Source organism: Rhinoderma darwinii, chromosome 13, assembly GCF_050947455.1.
Source record: "Rhinoderma darwinii isolate aRhiDar2 chromosome 13, aRhiDar2.hap1, whole genome shotgun sequence".
Taxonomy (NCBI): domain Eukaryota; kingdom Metazoa; phylum Chordata; class Amphibia; order Anura; family Rhinodermatidae; genus Rhinoderma; species Rhinoderma darwinii.
In genome coordinates, this window is record NC_134699.1 from 54,192,745 (window position 1) to 54,219,942 (window position 27,198).

The 27,198-nt window shown below is 42.7% G+C and overlaps 1 protein-coding gene across 1 annotated transcript in view; it reads left to right on the forward strand.

The window, feature by feature from the left end:
• The window catches only part of NOTUM (notum, palmitoleoyl-protein carboxylesterase), a 34,683-nt gene continuing 7,485 nt past the window's right edge, over positions 1-27,198 (forward strand). The window contains exons 1-8 of the mRNA XM_075846713.1: positions 1-671; positions 16,717-17,035; positions 19,518-19,570; positions 23,807-23,902; positions 24,108-24,168; positions 24,284-24,342; positions 26,426-26,528; positions 26,979-27,170. Of these exons, the coding sequence (XP_075702828.1) occupies positions 16,737-17,035; positions 19,518-19,570; positions 23,807-23,902; positions 24,108-24,168; positions 24,284-24,342; positions 26,426-26,528; positions 26,979-27,170 (863 nt within the window). The 5' untranslated portion in view covers positions 1-671; positions 16,717-16,736. The remainder of the gene's footprint in view (positions 672-16,716; positions 17,036-19,517; positions 19,571-23,806; positions 23,903-24,107; positions 24,169-24,283; positions 24,343-26,425; positions 26,529-26,978; positions 27,171-27,198) is intronic.

Sequence of the window (27,198 nt, forward strand, 5' to 3'; positions counted from 1 at the left end):
TCTCTCACAAGGCACCCTCACCCTCCTGTTCTATTAGATCAGTATTAGCTCTCCCTCCTCCCCCCTGCAGTCCTCCCCTTGTTTCCCGGGACGGATGTGGGACGCACTGATCTCATCTCCAGCTCTTCAGTCCTTTGAAACTTTTCATCTCCTCTCAAATTACTTCCCATTTACCCGCAAAAGACCAATAAGTGGCTGCACCCTGATGACTTTAACGGCTCCTTAATGAGGAAATGGCAGGAGGGGGAGGTCACAAAGGGTTAATTTAAAGCCCCCTCCTCCCTCCTTGCAGTTTGTAAATGTGTGGAAGTGCAGTGTGTGAGGCTCACAGTAGTTCTCCTGCTCCCTCCAGTCCTCACCTCCAGCTCCATCTACATTATATGATTATTCTTGAAGAGGGGATCACATCACTTTTCCTCCCACCTCAGCCCTGCATAGGTGGACTGCTTCAGAATCAGCACCAGGCTTTCTAGTATTGTCTCTCCTTCCATCTTCACCATCTTCTGGAATGTCACTGGCTGGATATTACCCTGTGTAGCTTCTCCTCTGCCAGCACCTGCCCTTCTCTGCCATTGCCTTGGATCTCACTTAAAGTATAACTCTGAATCAAGACTTAAAGGAGGACAAGAAGACCTCCCATAACACAAGTTTCAATATTTGCAATCCAATCGGTAAATATTATTCTTGTTATTATGTATCAGTACTGTCACTTCTACAAATTGTAGCACTGTTTAAAGAGGACCTGTTGATTTTATTAACCATGCGGTACACCCTACTGTGACTTAGGAGCTAGGCTTCTGCTTCAGGTAAGGGTTGTGGTCTGGAGATTACCCACAGTGTGTTGGCCATTGCTTTCCCTGCAGGGGGAACAGGAGTGTGGTCCAGCTATGATAGATTCTTTCTAAATCTGTCACTTTTATTGTCTTGACCTGTAACACTTTAAAATATTGTGACCCTTACAAAATACGTTACTTGCTATGATACAATCTTTTTTGTGTGACTTAACAATGTCAAGTCTATGCGCCATTTATTGGTGCTGTAAGGTGGTGTAAGTGTGCTATGTAACGGTGACCATTTCTGAAAGGTAGGTAGCTGTCCCACAAAGAGGTGTACTTCACATCATCCACTATATTTACTAACGATTTCCAATATTTCCATCGCACTTATGCTATATATATATATAGTATGATCTACAGGAGTTGCAGAAGCTAGTAGGAGTGAAGTAAGGGTCTAGGTAATTACAGAAAGGATGTTTTAGGTGCAATGATACCTTTTAGGCTCAGTTCACATGGAGTCGGAATCTGCGACTTTTTTTTTCCACGGGCGGCTTTTGGCCACTCGTGGGGAAAAAAAAGCGCCATTACCTTTTTCTCGCCGTGGTTGAATCAATGGGAGGCAGAAAAAACCTGCGATACTAGTCTCTGAGCTTTTTTTGCTGCGTTTTTTGCTCCCGGTCCGTGAATTAGGTTCAATGGCTGCAGGCGAAAAACATTGCAAAAGAAACATGGAAAATATGTGCAAGCAGTTCAAAATCTGGAATTCGGAGTTAGATTTTCTTTTTTCTGCCTGCAAAAAACAGTATATTTGTAAACAAGATGATTGATTTTTAGGACAGTTTTCACTCCTGGGCATTGACTGTATAGTATATGGTATTGTACGCCTACAGCCCTTTACTATATGCAAATCCTGGCACGTGAATTCAAACCTTACATGTACTGTCAATACCCACTGTAGAGCTATTATGGCACTCTTAGCATGCGCTTCCCAAACCCTCAAAGGGATCCTATACCTTCAGCAAACAAAACTGTTCAACAATGTGCTGTAGCTCTCAAACTTCAGAGCCAGTGTCAAAATCTGGTTACTGAGTGTTAGTTGTAGACTGTGGCTTCATGCTGTGGAGTCTTTACACCATCGCATCCATACAGGATACTACAAGGATGCACTGCATGGATAGAGATCAATATACATAGTTTATCCTTTTTTACGTTTTTAGTTTTCCCGCAATCGGATTTGGTCATATTTTACACTGAGCTTTTCATAATGCTCGTTCTCTTAACTCCTGCTTGAAAAAAGCAGAATACCCCTTTAAGTAAATAAAGATCGTAAGCTAATCGTGCACTTGGCTAATTCCAAATCACTGATCTTAGGGACTGTGGTTAAAGGGAAGGACAGTATATTTGTATGCCTCTCATATAGATGCGATACTTGTATAGAATCCTATGGCTGTTCCCCACATATGATCTAGATGAGTGTATGTAAATACTGCCCACCACATCCTACGGGCACATTTTACGATAGCCCCAAATAGCCTCATTTGTACTTCATATTGCTTATCACAAGTTTCCTGCCATGGATGACAAAAATGGATCTGTCTACAGGTGGATGTCCTTTGGCTACCTCTGGATTCTAGTTTGGATACCTTCTATTCAGGTATCTCCGTCTCCGCATAGTGCACAGAGTGGCACCTTCACATCTCTGCTCTATTGAATGTGCATATAGCAGAAACGATTACTCTTTTTTTTTTCGGGACCCAATCATTTACAGTGAGTCCTCATCAGCTAACATCTAGACCATCCCTTTAACTAATTCTGTGAAAGCTCCTAGCGGGAGGGTATTTATGTAGAAGGTACTGTAGTTTAATAACATTACCATTAAGGGCTCTTGCACACGACTGAGTGCCACTGGGGCCGTTGTTCATGGCATCTGAGTAGCACCCGATAGTTTTCATGGGCCTATCCACTTGAGTGGGTGAATCGGGTCCGTGAAATAGGATCTGACTCTCCGATATCTTTCCACGGATCATTGACGGGACTCAGGCAGCACACGCTGTCGTCTACATGAGTTCTAAGTGACCCTACCATGGAAGCTCCTTAGGGAAAAAAACTGTTTGGCATTTGGCATTGTTTTATCCCCTAACTATAAGGCCGAATTCAGACAGCCGTTAAAGCAACGGCCGTAACCCGGATCCGTGTATTTCAATGGGGCCGTTCACATGGCCGTTGTTTTAGCGGACCGTGTGAAGGGTCTTTGAAAATTAGAACATATCCTATTTTCTTCCGTTGTCACTGATCCCTCGATAGACTCAAGTCTATAGGGATCCGTGAAAACGGGACTCGCAGGTGTGCAATTCGGACGTGAAGAACGGCCGTTTTTCACGTCCAAGTTTGAACTCGTTCGTGTGAATCTGGTCTAAGGGCTCATTCAGACCAGCGTGATTCTCGTTCGTGTGCTGTGCGTTGAAACAACGCACAGCACACGGACCCATTGATTTCAGTGGGGCTATTCACACACGCGTAAGTTTTAAGTGCTTGCAAGTGCGTGAAAAACACATGCCACACGCAATGTTTACTAATGCAAAAACGCAACGCACATGGACAGATTTTTTACGCCCGTAAATCTGTCTCGTTTGTGTGAATATAGCCTAACTCAGACCTTCAGATCTGCTTTGATTTGCATAGTTAGTACGATTGAAAAAAGTACTTATGTCCAAGTTCAACCAAGGGATTTAATTACAAGACACAGGAAGCTTTGTGAACGCAGACAAAAAATATTCAGGAGGTTTCCTCTAATCTGACATGTAATTATATATACAGTAAATTTGTAATTGAGGTGGGGGCAGAACTGAGTAGGCAGGATGCCTGAGGCGTGGTGACAGTGACAGAGTGCTAACATCCCATACAAGTGCTTTGAAGTTGTACTGATGATGCCACGTGTGTGCCATGAAGGAGCCGCAAGGATTATTTGTGGCTGCTCCTCGGAGCTGGTGATGACATGAAGTGGCAGCAGACTGGAGTCTTGTAACAGTGGGGAACATCAGGATGCCATGTGGGGAGAGCGGCTGTCCCGTATGTGTAGTGGATGAGTTCTGGCAGGCGTAGTCTAGATCATGTGCTGTCACAGTGCGAGCAGACTCTTTGTCACCTGCCTCCCTTCACTGGGGTTACCATCAGTCACAACTGTGGCTTTCCAAGTCCATGTACTGTCTGGGAGCAAGAAAGACAACAGTTATTTGAAACCATGCACTCCAATCTGATCACGGTTATTGCAAAATAGTTCAGTATGATTACAGCTCAGAAGGTGACAAAAATAATGAAGTCTCTGTACATTGTCTGATTCAAGGCCCAAAATCGTTGTGAAAACCCAATTTGTTATTACAGATCCAAAGCTGGGTTCATGCATGATGACTACCATTTCAATTCAACTAATATTGTACAGTTATCGTTCTGTTTAGACGGCCAAAATGGTTGAATGAAGGGGATTAGATGATGACCTTTAATATGTATGGGATTAATACAAGTGTAGATTTAGAATGTTTGGTCATAGGATCACATTGTTAAGGCCCTTTTACACCGGCCAATGATCTGGCAAACGAGCGCTCATATCAATGCCCGATCATTGCCCCGTGTAAACAGTGCAACGATTAGCCAATGAACGAGCAAGCGCTCGTTCATCGGCTGATCGTATCGTTTACGCAGCAGAAAATATTATCATTGTCGGTAGCACATCTCCCTGAGATGTGCTGCCGACATGATAGTAATGCATTGGGACGAGCGATCGTAGTAACGATCGCTCGTCCCCATATATTACTGATCATAGATCCTTGTAAAAGGAGCAAACGAGTGCCGATCAACGAGCTGTCTCGTTGATCATCGCTTGTTGTTACGAACCAAAAATTGGCCAGTGTAAATGGACCCTTAATCTGAGGTTGCCAGAGAAGGCCTTTTGTTGGGATACTGAGATGTCCACCTGCAGATGGTTATAAAAGTGACGGACAAAATACTGTTTGTTTTTTTGTGGCCAGCTTATCTGTTTTCTATAACCTAATTCTCAGCTGATCAAGAACATTAGGCTAATGGCCAACAATACTTGAAATGCATTTGCCTTGTTTGTTCACCATGAAATGACTGTCATGTAGTAGGTGAAATGGACATAAATTCAGGTGCAGGGGCTGAGTTTCTTGATTCTCTTGTGTTGGCACACAACTCCAATATTTTCCGACCTGGCTATACATTAGGGATTTCAGACAGCCGTTTTATGAAAGACTTGTCATTCACAGTTGATCTGTGAAGGTTGTCGTTGTGGACGCTAATGCCATATGTTAAAATGACAAATCACCAATTTATATCTGCCTTGATCTGTGGCCTGGTCTGGGCTTCTATTGATTGGATGCAACACTGTCTTTGGCATGAACGACTACAAGACTGCACCGAGAAATGACCGAGAAAATCCATCATGGCCGATCAAGTTTGGTCAGTCGTGAAAAGGGTCGACAGTTGGCAGAAAATGTGGAAAATCATCCTTTCGGCTGTCCAAAATCTCTAGTGTATGTAAGTTACGTTGATCAGGGTCCGGTAGAAAATCCTCTAAACAAATGGTTCCCAGGACTTGGTAAATGGCCAGACCACTTCTGCATCTTTGCCCTTTGCATGTCCATGGTTCTGAATGACTATCTGTTACTCTAAGGGATTATTCAGACGAACGTGTGTAAACTCTGACGTGAAAAACAGCCGTTTTTCATGTACGAGTCGCACCCATGCGGGACAAGTTTTTATGGATCCCTCCTAGACTTGAATCTGTTGATGGGTCCGTGAAAACTGACAAAAATAGGACATGCCCTATTTTTTTCACAAGCCCTTCACATGGTCTGTTAAAACAACGGCCGTGTGAACAGCCCCATAGAAATACATGCAGCCTTGTGACGGCCGTCTTATGGCCGATTTATACGCTCCTCTGCCCATTACTACATTTATGCCTTATTCAATCGGGCAAAAGTTTGTGTCTGCACCCATTTGACAGCATACAGTACTGTAGGTTATTATGGGCACACTGCTGCGGCTAAGGGTAGCACTTCTGATCACAAAATGTAATGAATTTGCTTTTTTATTCCATATGTCATTTAAAGGGGCTTGACAGACTAAGTTGCACTTTAATTCACGTAGAGGTGGTGAAAATGTTCGGGCTTTTAGTTTTACACCTTTTTGGGGAGAATCTTTTTAAGTATTTGCTTCATTCTTTGCACGTGGACACAAGTACGAGGAATTACGCCGCATATTTAGCTTCACCACAATTTATTCCTGCAAAAGAATTTTCCTCAAAGACTACTTCTTTGCACTAATCATTCTGTTGCCCCCTACTGAAGATATGGGCCTCTGTTTACCCTTTCCTTTTCCCCCTTCCCCACACCCACTCCATAGACACTGCTTGTGGTTTGGCGAGAAAAAAAGAGGATGCCAAAAAAAGCTTAGATCAAAGAGGAGCGGCGACACCCAGAACCACAGAAAAGGAAGGGGTGTGGGTAGGAGGATGGAGGAGCGGGGAGTGAGAGAAGCAGGGTAGACATAGTGCGAGAGGGTACTGTGATTAGAGATGAGGAGGTTCTGAGCAGGGACAGAGGACGGAAAAGCTTCAGGAGACTAATTTAATATTTTTGCCCTTTTGCCTTTGTTATTTTATTGTTATTTTTATGGCAGTGTATTGTATGCAGAACTTGGTTGTTGCTTATTTTTTTTTAAAGGTGGTTCCCCAGATGTAGGTAAATAAGGTTTATTTAAAGCAAGTCTCCCTAGGACAATCCCCCTTAAATGAAAGGGTTTTCCATGTGATCATTGTTTGGCTTGTCAATGAGACAATGCGAGGAGTTTGGCTGCCGGAGCCTCTACCATGCCTGAGATTGAGGGTTTTTTTAACGGTTCCTACTATCAGGGTATGTCCACAATAGGCATAAACACTGTGGATTTTGAGTAACGAATTTCATTGCGGAAACTCCGCAGCGTATTGCAGCAGCAGAGTGGATGAGATTTAAACAAATCTCATCCATGCGCTGCGTAAAAAAAATATGCCAAAACTGTTATAAATTGACTTGCGGTACGTTTTTTTAATGTCTATTTATGCTGCGGAATCGCTGCTTCTCTGTTGTGGATTTTAAAACCTGCAACAAATAGCAGATGTTACTATTTTTGTGCGTGGAAAAGCTACGATTCTGCCGCAAAACATGCAACTCAGAAAACAATAAATCTTATACTTGCCTAGATCTCTCTGCTTCTGCGTCCAGCATGGCCTCCAGGGATGACGTTTCATCCCATGTGACTGCTGCACCCTATCAGAGGCTGCAGCCATCACGTAGGATGAAACGTCATCCCAGGAGGCTGGGCTGCTGGACATCAGAGGGACGTGTCTCCATGACTACGGGTAAGTATAGTTTTTTTTTTTTTTAACTTGCTATTTTCCCCAGTGGTCATTCCGCACGAAAAACTGCACCACAATTTGGTGCAGTTTTTCGGACAGAATTCCCTGTGGGGTCCAGACTGAATACGCTGTGTACTTGCACCCTTAGAGAGCTTACTGCGGGTGGGCAACATATATTACTCACATTTTATTAATGCCCTAATGAGACTGGTGTGGTGCCTGATGTGGTGTTGAGGACCATGGCTATGGCTAGCGTTTGTGTACATGCACTACATACATGAACTTGGAATTCCCTTTTAAATATGTACGCTGGGCCCCCTCCCCGCAGTAGTTCCGTTAGTCCCCAATATCTGGCGTCAAGGAGATTAAAACTTGCTATGTACTCCATGCACAAGATGTGTTTGATGGGCCTCTTTTCATATTGTCCAGGAATAAACTGAACCAAACCTGGACAAATCTTAGCCAGTTTGGGAGCCAACTCCAGATGTAAGGAGCCAGCAACTAAACTTTGTATGACTGGGTTCACACAACCTGGTTGTGGAGCAATTGTTGTACTGTCAAAGCCTCACGTTGGCACCCGCAATGTGCCCTCTGTGCTGGCAGCAAGCTATGTACGAGCCCATTGCCAGCTGATGCATGTAGCTTCCTGCATCGGCCTCTCCTAGCGGAGACTGATGTAGATCATTGTGTGACAACCACTGTACCTTGTCTATGCTCAACAGGATCAGTCTGTGACCGCTTGGAGATATGGAGCATTATCCTGTCCGTGACTACATTCAACTCCATGTATTCGGCACTGGGTGGAGGCATGTATTATAAAGTGCAAGAAGGAAACCCTGTTTGCTTTAATGACTGGGTTTTGCCCAGCACTGGGTTCAATTATTCCAATGGACACCAGTGGTCCTATACAACAGGGACCCATACGTGCTGCTGCTCTTGGCACTGGTCAGAGGATGCCCCTCTGTAACCACAAAATGCCCTAATAAGACTTTTTAAAAGGGGTTGTTTAAGACCAATCTTTTTTTACTCAATCCCGTAGAACCCTCATTTTAGTTAGTTTTTTTATGACCTAAGTCTATGACCTAATATTTCCTCAGGTTGTTGTTTGCTTTATATAGATTCCCCTTAATGGTGATCATTCAATGCTCACAATTTCCTAGAAAATAAACCGTTTAAATGAATTTTGCAGTGCACAGATCTGAAAAAGTCAGGGACACAAAGTCTTGCACCACAAGTATAAGTGAGGTTTGCTTTTTGCGTAGTGAGTAATGTACGGAATTTGAATAATTGAGGACGGTGATGTGTTTTGAATATGGATAAGGGGAATATTTTGCATTGTACATAGAGGAGACTGTGATTTGCTCAGTGATTAAGGGATGAAAGAAGATGGGAATTTGCATGGGAACTGTGATTTACATAGTAAAGGAACAGGAATTATTAAAATATTTTTATACCAGAAGAGATTAAAGGGGTTCTCCACTACTGGATAACTGATAACCTATCCACCAGATAGGTCATCAGTACACGATCTGTGGGGTTCCGACACCCGGACCCCACACCGTTAAGCCGCTCCAGCTGCCTCCGTGCACTGGACGTACATGCCGGAAGCAGTTGGCTCCAGCCACTGCATAGCGGTCGGCGCTGCAGTACTGCAACTTTGCTCCTATTCAGGTGAATAGCACCAAAAGAGAATGTGCCCCAATATATAACTGGTCAAAACCAAAGTCAACTTAAGCACCAATGCAAGCGTTCAGTGTTAAATGATGCAAACCTTTCAAATAAAATAGTTTTTTTATTGAGACATAATTAAAAATACAAATAGTAGCATCAAAGTAAAACTTAAAAAAGAGTCCACACAGTGAGGAAGTACTGAGTGGGCTACTGGCCATAACATCTATACCATAGTATAGTACATTGTAGATAGTCAGCAATGGTAAGTCAGGAGACAAGTTTAGAACTAATGAAATAGACCATCATAGTAGATAGACAGTAATAGCAAAGTAACCAAGAAATGAAAAACAAGTAACAAACCATGCAGCTACACAATGAGGGAAAGAGTAGCGATGTGCCAGGAGCCCACTTACACCCAACGCGTTTCGCCACCAGGCTTCCCCCCCCAGATTATAGCGTATTTCTGGGGGGCCCAGCAGGGGGACACTGTGCTATCCACGTATTGTCAAGGGCCCTTCTGGCAAGTAGGGGCTTTCCAAAGCGAGAACCCCTTTAATAAAGTTAGCAGGGGGTATGAAGTAGGCAGCACTTTTCATAGGGAACAGGAGTAAATATCGGACAATTGGCTGCGTTCCAAATATTAGTCAATATTCGATCAAAGTTTTGGAATTGCCCAGCCAGAGCCCAGACCTGAATCCCATTGAAAATCTGTGGCGTGACCTGAGGAGGGCTGTACACAGGAGATGCCCTCGCAAGTTGACAGATTTGGAGCACTTTTGCAAGGAAGAGTGGGCAACAATTGCCACGTCAAGATGTGCCATGCTGATAGACTTCTACCCAAAAAGACTGAATGCTGTCATAAAGTCGAAGGGTAATTCAACAAGTATTAGTTTAACGGTGTGCATATTTATGCAACCACATTATTTTTGTTCTTTATTTTTATTTTTCCCCCTCTAAATGATTTCAGTTTGTTTTTCAATACAATTGTAAAGATTATAGGTGACATTAAAGGTGGAAAAATTTAAGAAATTATTCATGTCGGACTGATTTTAACAGGTGTGTGTATGTGTATATGTGTATGTATGTATGTATATATATATATATATTTTTTAATTTTTTTTTTTTTTTTGCAATGAACAACCCCCCCTCCCCTTTTGACCATGATTCTTCATCAGATTGATGCATTCAGACTTCTAGCTTTTGTGGAACACTTTCTTCTGTGTGGGCTCTAGGAGGTGACGACCATTCAGAGTTTTAGTGAACCTTCCTAAATAAAAGTAGTTCTTAAAGATAATTACACAAATGGATCTCTCCATTACGACAGGCTCTGTTTGCTTTATGGATGCTAAAACATTCGTTTCAGAATGATAAACTTTTTTAAATAATAATAATTATAACCGAGAGAATAATGACCTTCCCTTCAGGATTTAATGGTCCTAAAAAAACCATAACAAAACAAAAGCACAGTCTAGAAACTTGCAGCCATAAAAAGGAGAAAGTAGAGTAAAATTGTGGAGGTAATCAGCATCCCACTGATCTGGCCATTGTTCTACAGAAAAGAACATTTTCTACTGGTCTTTGTGATACTACGGTATTCACTCGGTACAATGAAAAGGTTTTGTAATGTCTTATAGCAAGAGTACAGAAGAAACCTAAAATGGTATTGTAGGTTGTCCATGGTGGTCTAGAGGAGGTGTTCATAGTGAACTGGTTTAGTTGTGTCCACACTGAGGGCTTCTACAAACATGCGTCCACTTTACAGACTTAAAGAGGCTCTGTCACCAGATTTTGCAACCCCTATCTGCTATTGCAGCAGATAGGCGCTGCAATGTAGATTACAGTAACGTTTTTATTTTTAAAAAACGAGCATTTTTGGCCAAGTTATGATTATTTTCGTATTTATGCAAATGAGGCTTGCAAAAGTCCAAGTGGGCGTGTTTAAAAGTAAAAGTCCAAGTGGGCGTGTATTATGTGCGTACATCGGGGCGTGTTTACTACTTTTACTAGCTGGGCGTTCTGATGAGAAGTATCATCCACTTCTCTTCAGAACGCCCAGCTTCTGGCAGTGCAGATCTGTGACGTCACTCACAGGTCCTGCATCGTGTCGGCACCAGAGGCTACAGTTGATTCTGCAGCACCATAAGCATTTGCAGGTAAGTCGATGTAGCTACTTACCTGCAAACGCCGATGCTGCTGCAGAATCAACTGTAGCCTCTGGTGCCGACACGATGCAGGACCTGTGAGTGACGTCACAGATCTGCACTGCCAGAAGCTGGGCGTTGTGAAGAGAAGTGGATGATACTTCTATACACAACGCCCATCTAGTAAAAGTAGTAAACACGCCCCGATGTACGCACATAATACACGCCCAGTTGTACTTTTACTTTTCAACACGCCCAGTTGTACTTTTGCAAGCCTCATTTGCATAAATACGAAAATGGTCATAACTTGGCCAAAAATGCTCGTTTTTAAAAAATAAAAACGTTACTGTAATCTACATTGCAGCGCCTATCTGCTGCAATAGCAGATAGGGGTTGCAAAATCTGGTGACAGAGCCTCTTTAAGGCCCTATTACAGCGGCCAATTTTGGCCAGTGCAACAAGCGCCGATCAACTAGTCATCGTTTTTCGGCGCTCGTTTGTTCTGGTCACAAGGAGCTATGGATGGGGACCAGCGGGTGTTACTCTGATCGCTCGTCCTCATACATTATTATCATGTCGGCAGTTCGTCTCCCGGTTTACCAGGGAGATGTGCTGCCGATGACGATAATTCATCCGTGAATTTTTGCATCTTATGCTAAATAAAACTCTAATGTGATTTAAGTCCAGCTCAGAAAAAATTCTAGTTGTTGCGACCATAATACAGACCCAGAAATGCACCCATATTACTGCTGTCTGAAATGGATCTTCGTTAATCAGTGGAAAATTAAAAAACTAAGGGGAGAGATGAAGGATGGAGATTATCCGTAAATATAAATATTGGGAGAAGTAACTTGAAAGATGTTGACGAACAACTTAATGTGTGGTTTATATGCATTGGCAGGGTCACGTGTCCATCTTGGATTAAAACTGTTTGGCTCAATGCAATGGATGGCTGTCGACGACTTACAGTTGATAGTGGGATGTCTGAAGGGGAATGGGGTTAGGGTGGGTGAGTGATGTGATCCTGCAAATCAAAGGAAGTTTGTCCCAAAGGGTGCGTACAGATTTAAGGTCCTTTTACACCGGCCCTTTCTGGCCGTAACAACGAGCGCTAATCAACGAGACCGCTCGTTGATCGGCGCTCATTTGATCCATTCACAAGGAGCTATGTATGGGAACGACAGTTCGTTACTACGATCGCTCATCCCTATACATTTCTATCATGTTTACACAGGGAGATTTACTGCCGACAACAATTATATTTTAGGTTGCCGAAACTATACGATCAGCCGATGAATGAGCTTTTGCTCGAGCATCGGCTAATCGTTGCCCTGTTTACACAGGACGATCGGCAACGAGCGTTCTATGAATGCTCATTTGCCCAATAATTGGCCTGTGTAAAAGGGCCCTTGAAGTGGGATTGGATTGTTGCAGTGGACCACCTCGTGTAGGCCTAAATTCTAAGAAACGCTACCACTTAGCATTTTCTTTTAGAACTTCATGCATATGGCAAAGTTTCCATACACCGCCTCTACAGCAACACGCGCAGTCCCTATTCTTTATTATGGAGACATAGGCATCCTTCATGACAGCTAACTCTCAATGCTTCTTCGGTAGAACACCTTCATAATACTGCATAAGTTAAAACATGCCCAATTGTTTTTCATTTTTTTTTTCCTTGTGAATTCTAAATGAAACGTGGGAGAATTGCCATTGCATGAAATTGGACTTACACAGAGATACACAATGATCCCATACATTTCTATGTGTGTTGTATTATGGATCCATATAGCAAGATTCCGTTATACGGTACGTCCTTATGCATACATCCGTGAATTTTTGCATCTTATGCAAATTTTTACATTTTACTCCTATTTTTCCTTTTTGGAGGAGATTTTGTCCGTTTTATGATCTGCACCTCCATTCATGAGCATGTGGTCCATCAGGTCCCTGGGACACTGGATACATGTGACTCCCATAAACCGTGCTTGGATTCGCTGTCTCCACTATATAAAGAGGATGACTATATGTAAATTACTCCAATGAATTCCTCCACCACTCATTTGCTTCCAAGCTTAAAACCTTGGCACAGACTTCAAACGGCTATATTGCGGTGTTTTCCCGTCTACGTATTAAGTAAATCACTCTACTCCCAGAACTGTCTGCGACTGTCCCTACATGATTAAATACTAAACTCTAACTTCTCTCCTCACATGTCTGCACTTCTACACCAAAAAGTGAAAATTACCAACAATATATTAGCAGTGAGTTCTTTATACATGGCTATAAGTTCTCCTCTGTCTCGCTCGCCTTGGATTCCAAGATGCTGAGATATGAGGAGCTGTTTGGTTTTGTGGAGTCGAAACACCATGGAGCTGCTTTGGCTGTTCGACTGCTTGCATAAATTTGTTGTTGACCACAGTACCGCCTATATTTCAGACACCGTCAAAGGAACAGCAGCTCTATGGCCACCTGGCTCTTAGAGTCTATTTACACCTGTATTAGGTCTCGTACATGGATATTTTGCATCAGTATTTGTAAGCCAAAACCAGGAGTAGAACATAAATGAGAAAGTATAATGGAAATATTTCCACCTCTTCTGTGCATTGGCTTACAAATACTGATGCCGAATACTGACCAAAAGTATGCGAGTGTGAGGACTTAGAATTAAAGGGGTTGTCCAGTCCCTTAAAATTAATGGCCTATCCTCACTATAACCCATCAATATCTGATTGGTCGGGGTCCGACTCATTGGACAGGAGTTTTGAAGGGGCCGCGGTACTCGTACGAGTGCTGCTTCCCCTTCGTTCCTTGCCTGCTCGTACTGTGAATCACCGACAAGCTTGTAGCGGCGATTCAGAGTATTACAGCATTCTTCTATTCACGTCAATTCACTGTACGAGCAGATCAGGAATGAAGGGGAAGCAGTGCTTGTACAGGCGCTGCGGCCCCTTCAAAACATCTGATCGGTAGTGGTCCCGGGAGTCGGACCCCGACCGATCAGATATTGATGGCCTATCCTGAGGAGCATTCAAAGAGGAGAAAAATTCTGAAGTCAAAAAGCACTACTTCATCAATATAAATGGTCCTGAAACTTGCTGGTAATTCAGCCTTTAATGGGGTGACGCGTTTCGACACCAGACTGATGTCTTCAGACCTTATACATGATGTACGTTTATTTTGATGAAGTAGCGCTTTTGACTTCCGAATTTTTCTCCTCTTTGAATGCTAAACGACGCAGTGGTGCCTTGATGTCCCATGCTAAACGACGTGGTGGTGCCTTGATGTCCCACCGGATAGGAAGCAACAGCAACTACATCAGTCCTTTGCGCTTAATTAGTGTTGTGCCTGGATACCACGCGACTATCCGATTCCCAGGTCAGGGTTACTCTTACACCTGTGTCTATTTTCACCATTGTCTTTGGGATTTCTGCACCATGAGGCGCTTCTCTTTTTGATGTATTGCAGATTACAAGTATCCTGAGGACAGGCTATCAATTTTTAGGGACTGGACAACCCCTTCAATGTTCTTGCCTGTGCTCTTTGCCTCGAATCTTCCTGGTGAGCTATTCAAGTCTTCCATTACCTTATGCTTGTTTATTGGTTCATGCGTTCAACATTTCGTCTCTTGTTAGAGAGGTTGTATCACCACAGCTGATTTTGCTGGGGCAAGACGCGATATCCTCTGTTTAGGGAAAATGTGGTATTACATAGAAGCCATTCAAATGAATGGCTGCCCTTGTAAAATATGGACGGCCCGAGTCTGCCAAAGCTAGAGAGCCACTTCTTGTAAGCGTGATAATACAGCCTGATACATGCTAATGTAATGAGACAATTTACATAAGATCTTATGGAACACCATAGGATTTCATTCACACCTTGTAACTTATTTAGCACCTCATTCATACATTTTAGCACAGAGCTTTGTTCCGCTGCAGTTCTATTAAGTGGCATAGAACCGGGTCTAGGTGCACCAAGCATGCCCAGTATTTTAACCACGCATGTCGGAGGGGGTTTTTCGAGATCAACGAACAGACGATGTCCCTTCTTTTACTCCCTGGCACTGTTTTCAACAGTAAGTTATTAGTCCTTGTTGACCTATCGATCTCTCAGCAGGCACCACCATCGCACATGGAGTTGGTTTTGTTGATCTGTAAATACTGTAGTACAAGATTTTTGCTGAGCCTGCCCAATATATTTTATTACTTATACTGTAATTGTGATGCTAACTTAAAGGGGTTATGTGGGGGACCAAAAATTATCATCAGTGTACTCCCAGCAGTAAGTGAGTACACAGCTAATATACATTCCAGTCCCCCGACACGCTGATTCTGAGATTTTCATGGATTTTTATAGCGCTGCCGGGGAACCGGAGGTCTAGCTGCACAGCCTTCTTTGATGACGATACGACTTTTCGTCATGTGAGCGGCCCCGCTGTACTCTATGTAATCTATGTACTACTGCTACCGCTTATACATAAAGTACAGCGGGGCCGGTCACATGACGAAGAGTCGTTTCGTCATCAAAGAAGACTGTACAACAGGACTTCGGATCCCCCGGCAGCGCTATAAAATTCGGTGAAAATCTCATAATCAGCGCGACGGGGGATCGGAATGTATATTAGCGAGTGTATCACATACTGCAGGGAATACACTTATAATAATTTTTGGTCCCCACATAACCCATTTAAGTAAAAAAAAAAAGGACTTCTGTAAAATACATCTTTATATAAGTGGGCAGCTCTGAACTCATCACTTCACTATTTCTTAGTAACCGGAGTATTTTAATGAATTCTGCAGCTGCACTCGAAGAATCATTATGAGTTTAAAGTCGTCACTAAATTCCTTGTCTTGTAGAACTGAAGCTTTGTCACCCACTACTAATAGTCTGGACATAATGTCTGATATTCTTTTCTTCAAGATCAAAATGATCACTAATCTAAACAATGGCATTGCTTCATCTCTGCCTGGATCTATAATATTACCTTTAAAAGCTCTGAAAATTGAACCATATTAACCTAATTTTCTTCTAAGGGTGTCGAGCAGCCGACCATACATATTTGATGAGTGGAATATAGGGGCTGTTTATGACACATCGCGACCTTAAATCTTGACAATACTTATAGTTAATAGAGGGGGGGGGGGGGAACCAAGTTCAGGACTCTTATCTGTTAGCCAGAGTAGAGAGCAACCACTAAGAGTGTCTCTAGGTCTGGAGGACCTAGCATGTCCATATATCACATGGACATCCCATTAATTTCAGTAGTTCTGTGTAATGCTCCATTTCTCCTGCGGGGGTGCTTCAGGGGGACTTAAACGCTTGCTGTTTGCTTTCTTTACAGATTACAGCTGATTGATAGGGGTCTTGGCAATGGGATACCCTGTGATCAGCTTGGGGAACCCTTAAAAAAAAAAAAAAAAGGGCATAGTCATATCTGAAAGGAGCTTTCTGCTTTGGGAAAATTGAGTCTGATATTTCAGAATGTGTGACATTTGCTATTCACATTTTGGGAAGAAAAAAATTACTTTCAGACTTAAAAGATGGCAATCCAAATAAATCCCTGGATCAACGAACGGCCCATCTCCAGTAACCTAGTACATATAAATTGTAATATTATTAGTTTCCAGAAAGGCATGTAAAGTACTGTCAGTGGTTCTTGTACGAACACCGGATTAGTTAATTGAAAAGTGATTTAGTATTGTGTTTTTCTCTCTTACAGGGTGGCACTTAGTGCCTGGCATGGCTGGAGGCATCTGTATGACTTTCTTGCTCCTCCTCAGCATCGTTCCCGCAGGGAGCAGGAAGAGCTGGAGAAGACGTGGACAGCAGCTTGTACCCAACAGCCGTGAGCGAACTGAAGGCGAGAGCTTCCCATTGGATTTCACTGCTGTAGAGGGAAATATGGACAATTTCATGACTCAGATTAAGAACCTGGCGCAGTCTTTGTACCCATGCTCAGCACAGCGTTTAGATGAGGAGATGAAATTGCACCTTTTGAGCAATCAGTCGATCACCTGCAATGATGGAAGTCCAGCTGGGTAAGTATCTGGATAACAGGTGGAGGGAATTGTGTGGACCACTGAAATAGTCATATGGAGCATTAAATCAATGGGGGGGGGGGGGGGCGATTTTCTGCCTTTTTTTGGCGCTGATTCCGACACGATTTCCACGTCAAAGTCAGCGCCCAAAAAAACTGAACAAGGCCTAAGAGAAATAATGTTTTTTTGTGTTAAATGTTGTAGCCATTTTTTTCAAAATACTTCCTTCGGGTAAATCATATTGAAGACACACCCTTCCTTGTGCAGCAGGGTGTGCCTGCTTTATGGCAGCTGCAATGAATGGGAGTTAATTGTTACAAATGTATCAGTTCATTAATACAGTCTTCAGAAAGTGGAGTACGGCCCACTCCTCACAGAGACCAAGAGTTGCTGCATACAGTGTATAGCGTTGCTATCCTGCCTTATTTAGGCCTTCGGCAATACAATAGAGCTGTCATCTAGCCTGTATCTAGAGAACTGTAATATTTAAAGATCTTTTTTTTTTGTAGCGTAAATGTCACTTTCTGATGTGATTGAGGCCCAAATCATCAGGTTGTTTTTTTTTTTTTGTTTTTTTAAATTATATTTGCAACATAAATGTAGGATTCTTAACTGAAATTAAAATGTCTATTAAATGTATATGAAGTCTGTAAATATCGCGTATCGATGGGAACATGATCGGCTTGCATGTCATCATAATGATGGGGGTTCAAGATCTGGGATCCCAGGCTAGGCTTGTTTTGAGGTGAATGAAGGGTCTGCATATTTAAGGACTATGTAGGTTTCTGTGATTCCAACTAACTTCAATTAGTCTCCTAAAACCGAGCACCACGGCTCACTCCTCATCCTAGCTCACAGACCCTAATACTATGTGTTCTTGCAACTTGTTTGACACATCAGATCATACTATCATTTATATATATTTTCCCATTTGTAAAGCTTTTATATTATGTGGAATATAAGAAAATAAATATATATATATATATATATATATATATATATATACAGTCCAATAGTAGATGAACACAGCACTCCAATAGTCTCCAGAAAATCAGGCCATGTGCTCGTTGCCTGGGGGTGAATCAATTCCCCAACATCCAATAGAGAAAAACATAGACCACAGCAACGGCACCAGGACTTCAGAGTAGATGAAAGCAAAAGTGGATTTTATTCACCTCAATACACCAACGTTTCGGTTCAACAGGAGAAAGGTTCCTGTTGAACCGAAACGTTGCTGTATTGAGGTGAATAAAATCCACTTTTGCTTTCATCTACTCTGAAGTCCTGGTGCCGTTGCTGTGGTCTATGTTTCTCTCTCTCTCTCTCTCTCTCTCTCTCTCTCTCTCTCTCTCTCTCTATATATATATATATATATATATATATATATATATATATACATACATACATACATATATTAGGAGGTATTCTAGAAATGTAACAGAACTAGCCGAGCATGAAACATGATCTAATTTTCTAACCGTGTCTACTACAATTTGGTCCCTTATTGCTTGGCGACCTTGCGGGCCTTTGAATAACACCCTTTCAATAAGTGGGTCCATTAAATCAGAGGGTGTGTTAATAAGACATGGTTGTCAGAGGTCCACCCTGGCCGCATAGTGTTGTGGCTCATAGACGCTAATCCCTTCTGTACACTAACCCAAAACCCCTAGTTTTTGTAAAGAAGGAATGGATTATTGACTTCCATATGAAGATCTTTCATCCATGTAGATGTATGTACAAGAAGATGTGATAAACCTCATACTCAACCACCACACTCTGCTTTGGTCTATAGGAATGGAGATGTTTCAGATAGCACTAGTGTTCTTAGGTGCTCGAGATAGGGTCCCAACCCAGTTGAGATGTACAAGAAAAGTATTCGGCACACTCTTGGAAAGTGAAAAGAGTATTTTTATTTTCTGTCTTGCCAGTAGCTTATGTGCAACGTTTCGGTCACAAGACATTCGTCAGTTACTGAGCCGTACTGGGGACTGTGTAAGAGTTTAGCTGGCGCTGGAGTGTATAATGGCGGCTTACCGCTAAATGAAGCGCTTGGTCTATAGGAACCCAGAGGAGGATCTGTTATTTCAGTAGGATATATGTATTCCTGGAGAACCCCTTTAATGTGGTCTTGTAACCCCTTTAAGGCCCGTTTCCCTTTGCAGTTTACATTTGGTCTTTGTTTCATATGTTCAACTAAATGTATCTTACTCATATCCGTTTAAAATAAAGTTGTGTGATGGGTATATTGTATATTCTGCAAACATATTTTATTTGGCAAGAAATAAAGCCAAAGTTCTACAAATATAAGCTGTGTGTGGGGTGCATAAGGCCTGTCGGTGTCTGTCTCCTATCTGTATACAGAAATGCTTCAAAGTAAAGTGTATATTCCGTCACGCCATCTTTTTTTCTTTGATAAGTCTCCATTACCTCCTCTGTGCTCCCACCACCACCGACTAAGACTCCATTTATGTTTACTTTCTAGTTACTACCTAAAAGAGTCCAAAGGCAGCCGGCGGTGGCTCGTCTTCTTGGAAGGTAAAACTTTACTTTTATCTTTTTTTTTCCTCTTTACTGAAGATTTTGGGCCTTCTGCCCAAGCTAAGCAAGAGAAAATAAACAGAGTTTGCGGTCGGGAGTTGTAAGAACATAATTTGCCTCCAAAACACGTTCTTGAAGGCATGAGTGACTTGTGAGTGTGACCCGGAGTCAAGGGTTATGACCTGACTTGGAAAAGACTCCTTATCCTGAGTGTTTGTGTTTTACAATTAACACATATCTACATAAAAAATAACTAGCAACCTTTTTGTTTTGTGGGCTTTTTTTTTGCTTCGTTCTTACTACCTCTAAACTTTGGTTGGGTCTTCTCAAAGGGTTCTCCTATCAGTAATTTGCTTTTTAGAATTAATGTAAATTTCACCAGACTAGTTCTCATTATAAAATGCTATTTACTTGTACTATTTTTATATTTTTTATTATTCACTTCCAATGATCAGAGTATTCATATAAAAGGGTTTGCTTCATCTTCCTAGATGCATTCCATTGACAAGCAGGTGCACATCTGCCCTACATCCCCCTCGTGGTGACCAAGTAATACATGGTGATGCCAAGCCCTTCATATCAGATGTTCTTGCAGCAGTTCCCCATTCTGGCTAATACAGGAGGTCCCAAGACCTTCCTCTATGAAGCCCATTTACACTAAAGGCGTTGTCCTAATAGGATAACCCTCTTTTTTAATTTGTAAGATAATAAAACGTAGATATATTTTCACAAATTCTGCATTTTTCTTCTGAAATGTCAAGAACAGAGCTAGAGTGCAACTTTTTAGTTATGCGATTTGCGCAGCTGGAATCAAATAATTCAACCGTTTTGGTTTGATGTGCGCAACTTTTCCATGTTTGAGTCAAACCCGAAGCAAGTGAATGGCATGTGAAATCCAGCACTTTTGGTACCCACTCTTCCAGTGGCGGACAGAGATGGCAATGGGCCCCTGTGCAAGAACAGTATATGGGCCCCTTGGTCATCATAAATCACCCCCTTCTGTTTCTCTTACAATCTATCAGTCATTTTTAGCCGTAAAACTCATTAGCTCAGGCATTTGCAAGCAAACTAATAGACAGAAGAAGGCTGCTTTAAGGAGACAGTGGGCCCCCTTACCTACTAGGCCCCTGTGCAGCTGCACAGGTTGCACCAATGGTATGTCCGCCCCTGCATTCATCTCTACTGGAGGGCGGCTGCTTTTTGACACTACTTACAGCTGCAATTCTTGTGGGTTACCATGATGCTGTCAAATGTGGTGTATCTGTAACGTAGCACCAAAGTGATCTACAATAAAAGAATCCACGCATTCATCTTTGAGTTGTCCTTTTCTATCTTTTCGTTTCTTATTTACTATAGGTTTCCGTTTGCATCACTATTGAATTCCATGGTGACGGATCCGGTGCAAATGATTTCCGTTTGTCACAGTTGCTTAAGGGTTCCATCGTTTTGACGGAATCAATACCGTAGTCAACTGCACTATTCATTAAGTCAAAACTACGGAACCGTTACACAGCGGGGAAACACGGAAACCATTTCACCCTGGATCCGTCACCATTTGGAAACCTATGGTCTCCGCTTGAATTTCGTTCATGGGTTCCCCTGATGGAAAGCTCCAACGGAAGCCATAAACGGAGTCCCGACGCAGATGTGAACGAAGCCTTAGAAAATTTTAAATCAACACAGGATATCTACACAAGGACATCCCATTGTAGTATATACCTTTAAAACCCAATACACTGAGTGATTAAGTAAAGTCATCATCGTAGAAAAGCAAAGAAAGAAAAGGAGGAAATCCAGATACTCCCAGGAAAAAGGAAAGAACAGAAGGGAAAAAAAGGAGGGGATTGGGGACAGAGGGGAAGGAAAAAGTGTTCAAGGACAGGAAAGAGCGAAATAGGACCCACTTATACCATATAGGAATTGTATTCCGCTGAATTTTGGAAAGTGAACCAGTGATGCCACAATTTAAGAAACTTGCCATTCGTGCCTCTGAGAGAGCCAGTAAGATCCTCCATCCTCATAACTTCTTGGATCTTATTAAACCACATTGAAATCAAAGGAAAAGGGGTCTGTCTCCATAGAGCCGGTATGCAGCCCCTAGCGGCGTTCACCAGATGTCGAGCCACAGAACGTTTATATGTATTATGTGGGATGTTGCAAAGATGAAGCAGGAACATAGCAGGAGATTTTGGTGAGAGGAAATCGGTAGAGAGGGGAGGCTGACTCTATACCATCTGGAAAGGATCTTAAATCCTGCCTCCTGTATCATCCTAGAGACTGAAGATTTAGTGTGTGCAATCTATCCCTTTGCTCTGCCCTGAAAGAAATATGTAAGTCCCTCTCCCAATTAAGTATGTAGGTCGGGGCGAAGAACTTGTCGGAGAGATATCAAAACTCCATAAATGTAAGAGTATGGCGTACCGCTCCCGTCGCAAGACACAATGATTTGAAGGGGTTTTACTTCTGGAGTAGTCTGTGTGGTAAGGCAGAGACACAAAAGTGTCTCAGTTGGGCAATTTGCTATGGTCTAAGTATGTGAGCTTCCGTCACTGTCCGCAAAGTCTGAGTGGACATCCAGTCCCCAGCCTGTACAAAATGATGTGCACAAAATTAATTTGAGGAGGTCCAGGAGCCATCACTGGTTGGAACAATGGATTCCTCATTATGGGCTGTAAGGGGGATGGGAAATATCTGGTCTGGGAAAGATGGAAGGGGCTACTTTAAAGGTTGGGCCAAACGTGGGGTGCAAACGGACTGTCTGGTTTCCAAGCCATGGGGTCGCCTGAAGTTAGGTAGGGAGAAATGCTCATTCCAACAATACCCATTGCTTGGAAACGACATTTCTACACCAAGCCACAATCCTCACTAAATGAAATGCTTGATAAAAGGCTCCCAAATTGGAAAGTCCAATACTACCATTACACTTGGGGGCGAGAGAGACAGAAGTATGAGCTACCTGTGCCAATTTCCCTGTCCAGATGAACTTAATGAGCATTGAGGTCAAAGTCTTAAAAAACAGGTTGGGGATATGGACAAGTAGTGCTTGAAAGAAATACAGGATTCTGTGGAGGATGTTCATCTTAAAGATAGAACATCTCCTAAAACATGTGAAAATGGCCTTTGTTCAATTATTCAGATTCATTTTAATAGATTGCAGAAGAAGGGTATAGTTTATCTCGTAAAGGCAGGACAAATCCTCGAAGAGGAAAATGCCCAAGTATTTAAGAGAATCCCTGGCTCACCGGAAGGATAATGAGTGGTCAATATCTGCCACTAGGGATTGTGGGAGGGAGACGTTTAGTGCTTCGCATTTAAGGAATTTATTTTACATTTTGACAGAACGGAATACTTCTGTAACTCGGTGATTATATTAGAAAGGGAGATTCAAGGAGAAGAAAGGATGAAATGGAGGTCGTCTGCATAAGCTGCACTTGCGGGACATGAGGGGTTTTAAACAAAGGGTAAAAATGAAGCGAGAGAGAGGGCAGTCCTGTTGGGTACCGTTGGAAATGGAGAAGGGGGAGAAGTGACCCTACACAGACGGTGAGGACTACAGGCTAGAGATCCAGCTGATCATGTTGGCACCCTACCCATTATGTGTAAACGTCTCTAACATAAAGTTCCAATTGACCCTATTTCACGTCCGTTGATAATATGGGACATGGGTAGCCCCTCAGATATTGCGTGGTAAATCAAAATAATAGCCCTGGTAGTATTATCTCGTGCTTCCTTTGTGGGCATGAAGCCCACCTGGTCTCTGTGGATGATATGTTGTAGACATGGAGTCTAACCTTTCGAAAAATAGCTTGAGATGAACATTTAGCAACGATATGGGCCTATGGTTTTGCCATTGATAAGAATCTTTCCCCTCCTTTGGCAAAACTGTAATGTGAGCCCATAGGGTATCCTGGGGAAGGGAGAGACAAGATGTCAGAGTTAAACGCCGCCAAAAAATTGGAAAAAAGTGTAACCGTAAATGCCTTATGCCACAGGGTTTGTAGAGCCCTGAATAGAAAATTTGCTCTAGTGAAATTTGACAATCTGTCTTTTGGGTGACCATCGCTCCGGAGAATTCGAGGACTTGTATGGATGGGTGATTTTTATATAGGTGGCAATGCGCTTCAACGGTTATCAAAAATTACAGACAATAAAGTTCTTGCTTTATATCTGTTGTATAGTGTCTCTTCAACTTCCTTGCATGCTGATCTATCAAACTATCTGCTCCTTTTTAAGGTGGTTGGTACTGCATCAGCCGTGAAAACTGTGATCTCCGCTATGACACCATGAGAAGACTCATGAGCTCTAAAGGATGGCCGACCACTAAAAAAGGTGAGTGACCCTACACTGTGTATTGGGACTGGGATCCAATCATCCCAGCACGCAACTTTGTTTCCTTCTGTATTGTTCTATCCATGTAACTCCTATCATCATGTAATGTACACTTACTAGTCACCTCCGTGTTTTCCACGAAAATCATGCATGTAAGTTTGTGTGCCGATCATGTGTTTGTGTCAAGCTTCATTTCATGTTTCAGCTTCAGGAATTTTGTCAACTCAGCCCGAGGAGAATCCACATTGGTGGAATGCTAACATGGTGTAAGTATTACCTGCGCCTTTGTCCATCTTAATACATTCATAATAATAGTTTGTTATCCTCTAGATCTTTTTATGTGAGAATTTATACTCTCTATGATAATCCTTCCCTTTGCAGATTTATTCCGTACTGTTCTAGTGATGTCTGGAGTGGAGCTTCTCCTAAATCTGAAAAGAGTATGTACTACATAGAAGTAATGATTTCTATTTGCGTTTTACAGATGACCAGTTCCCTTTATTTAACCATTGTTTCCATTCTATGATATGGCCATCTCGGTGGCTCCGTGGTTAGCACTGGGTTCTAGTCAAGCAGGGGCAAATGCTGAATTTTTAAAGACGGAGGGGGGGGGGGGGGGGGGTTTCGAAACGCATACTTTTTAAACCAAGTTATTTTCGCCACGCTCCCGCTGCCCTCTGTTTTTTTTTTTTTTCTATGCTACGAAGATTGGTCTGTGCTTATCCACAAGCTCTTTGGATTTCTGGGAATTTATTTAAAAATTTGACAGGACGGCAACAAACAAAAAAAGGCTAGGCTAGTGGATATGTGCTGACCACTACCTGTAGCGTAAAAAAACAGCGTAGATAGTGCCACACTCACTTCCGCCCTGTAGATAGTGCCACAATCACTTCCCCCTGTAGATAGTGCCACACTCACTGCCCCTGTAGATGGTGCCACACTCACTTCCCCCTGTAGATAGTGCCACAATCACTTCCCCCTGTAGATAGTGCCACACTCACTGCCCCTGTAGATGGTGCCACACTCACTTCCGCCCTGTAGATAGTGCCACAATCACTTCCCCCTGTAGATAGTGCCACACTCACTGCCCCTGTAGATGGTGCCACACTCACTTCCCCCTGTAGATAGTGTAGCACGCTTAAACAAGCACTTACCTGTTCCCGTGCCATCCTTCTAGCGACGCAGACCTGGTCTCTTCTGACCAGGCCTGCTCCAGCAGAACGACGCAGGTGGCACGATGACGTAAGTGTGCCGCCTGCATCACAAGAAAAGCACCAAATGGCGGGGAAGGGAACTGATGGTTCCCTTGCCTGCGCTGTCAATTGTATCCGCATCCTAAGGACACGGACACATTTGAGTGCAATAGTACTCAAAACTACTAATGGGTAATTGTCTTTCTTTATAATTATCCCTGGTCAGTATTTGTGTGGTGTTGAGATAGGGAAAATAGATTGCGAGCGATTAATTTCTATAAAGGGCTCTGGAATAGGGCTGGGCAATTGTGACCTAAATCAAAATCCTGATTAATTGAACATATAACCTCAATTAAAATTATTTAAGCCACACCCCATTTTGCATGCCACGCTGCCTAATTGCTTGCTACGCCATTAAATTAATATTTATCCCCTTAGCCTGCTGTATACTACTGTATATAATATACCCCCTGACACTACCCCCAAGAATATATTGCCCCCATAGTGCTCCCCACACAGTATAATGCCCCTATAACTGCCTCCACACAGTATAATGCCCCCTTAGCTGCTCTCCCCACAGTATAATGCCCCCTATAACTGCCCTGCCTACAGTATAATGCCCCCATAACTGACTTCTATGCAGTATAATGCCCCCATAGCTGCACCCACACAGTATAAAGACCCTCATATCTGCCCCCACGCTGTATAATGCCTCCACTGCTGCCCCCAGTAGTGCCTGATAAAAATAATATACATTTTCTCCTAACCCTGTTTCAATGACGAGTGGAGGATATCCCTCTGGTCAGTGCAGCTCGTCGCGGGAAGGCGCGATGATGTTACTGCATCGCGTCCAGCAATACATAGTGAATGGTAGATTCGGGACCTTACGGTCCCCTGCACTACCATTGAATTCAACTTTATCTGCGTCCTGAAGATGCAGATACAGTTTAAACCAGGAGAAAAAAAATTAGAAAACCGAAATTCGCAAGATGACGTCGATTAATTGTGCTGAATTTCGATTATTTTTCCAGCCCTACTCTGGAATATGTTGGCCCTAGATAAGCAACTGGACAAAATTATGTATATATTAGTTTTCCCTACAGAGCAACTGCAAAGAAAGTAAATCATAGCTGCCGTTCCATAAACTTAGGAATCTATTGTTTACATGAATTAGGAATCCTCTGAAAAGCATGTCAGAGAGATGTCTCCACGTGCCTTTTACCTTCTAATGTAATGATGTCTCCCATATTAGGTAAATGTGCCCTAAAAGGATATTTGAGGAGATATTGCCAACCAAGTGATGTTTTTGTAACATTTTCTTCCATTTCAGGTGACTATGCTTTCATGGGATCACTTATTATACAAGAGGTTGTGAAGGAACTTCTGGGGAAAGGGCTGGACATGGCTAAAGTCCTTCTCTTAGCTGGAAGCAGGTGAGGGGGGTGGCAGATTTTGATGGTTGGTGGGAAAAGAAACTTTACACATATGTAACTAAATGCTTAAGGCCTGTCGAACTTTCCGTCGGGGGAAACCCTCAACGGAAAGGCAAACCGAAACCATAGCTTCCGTTTGCACCAGTATTTTGCTAACGGTTTCCGTTTGTCACCAATGTGGAATGGGTTCCGTTTTTTTAATGGAATCAATAGCGTAGTCGACTGCGCTATTGTCAAGCAACAAAAGGAACCCTTTCACAACGTTGATAAACGGAATCCATTAGCAAAGTACCTGTCACCATTGGGATCGATGGTGATGCAAACGGAAGCTATGGTTTCCGTTTACCTTTCGGTTGAGGTATTCCCCCGACAGAAATCTCAGACAGAACCCGTTAACAGACAGACAACGGTGATGTGAACATTGTAATATTTCTTATTTTTCTGCACTAGTGCTGGTGGAACAGGTGTTCTTCTAAATGTAGACTTGGTGGCTGAGCAATTGGAAGAAATGGGTTATCCTGGGATTCAAGTACGTGGTCTATCGGATTCTGGCTGGTTTCTCGATAATCAGCAATATAGGAGTACCGATTGCACAGATATTATCACATGTGCACCTACAGAGGCCATCCAGAGGGGAATCAGGTAATGGGTCAGTCCAGATGATCGGAAC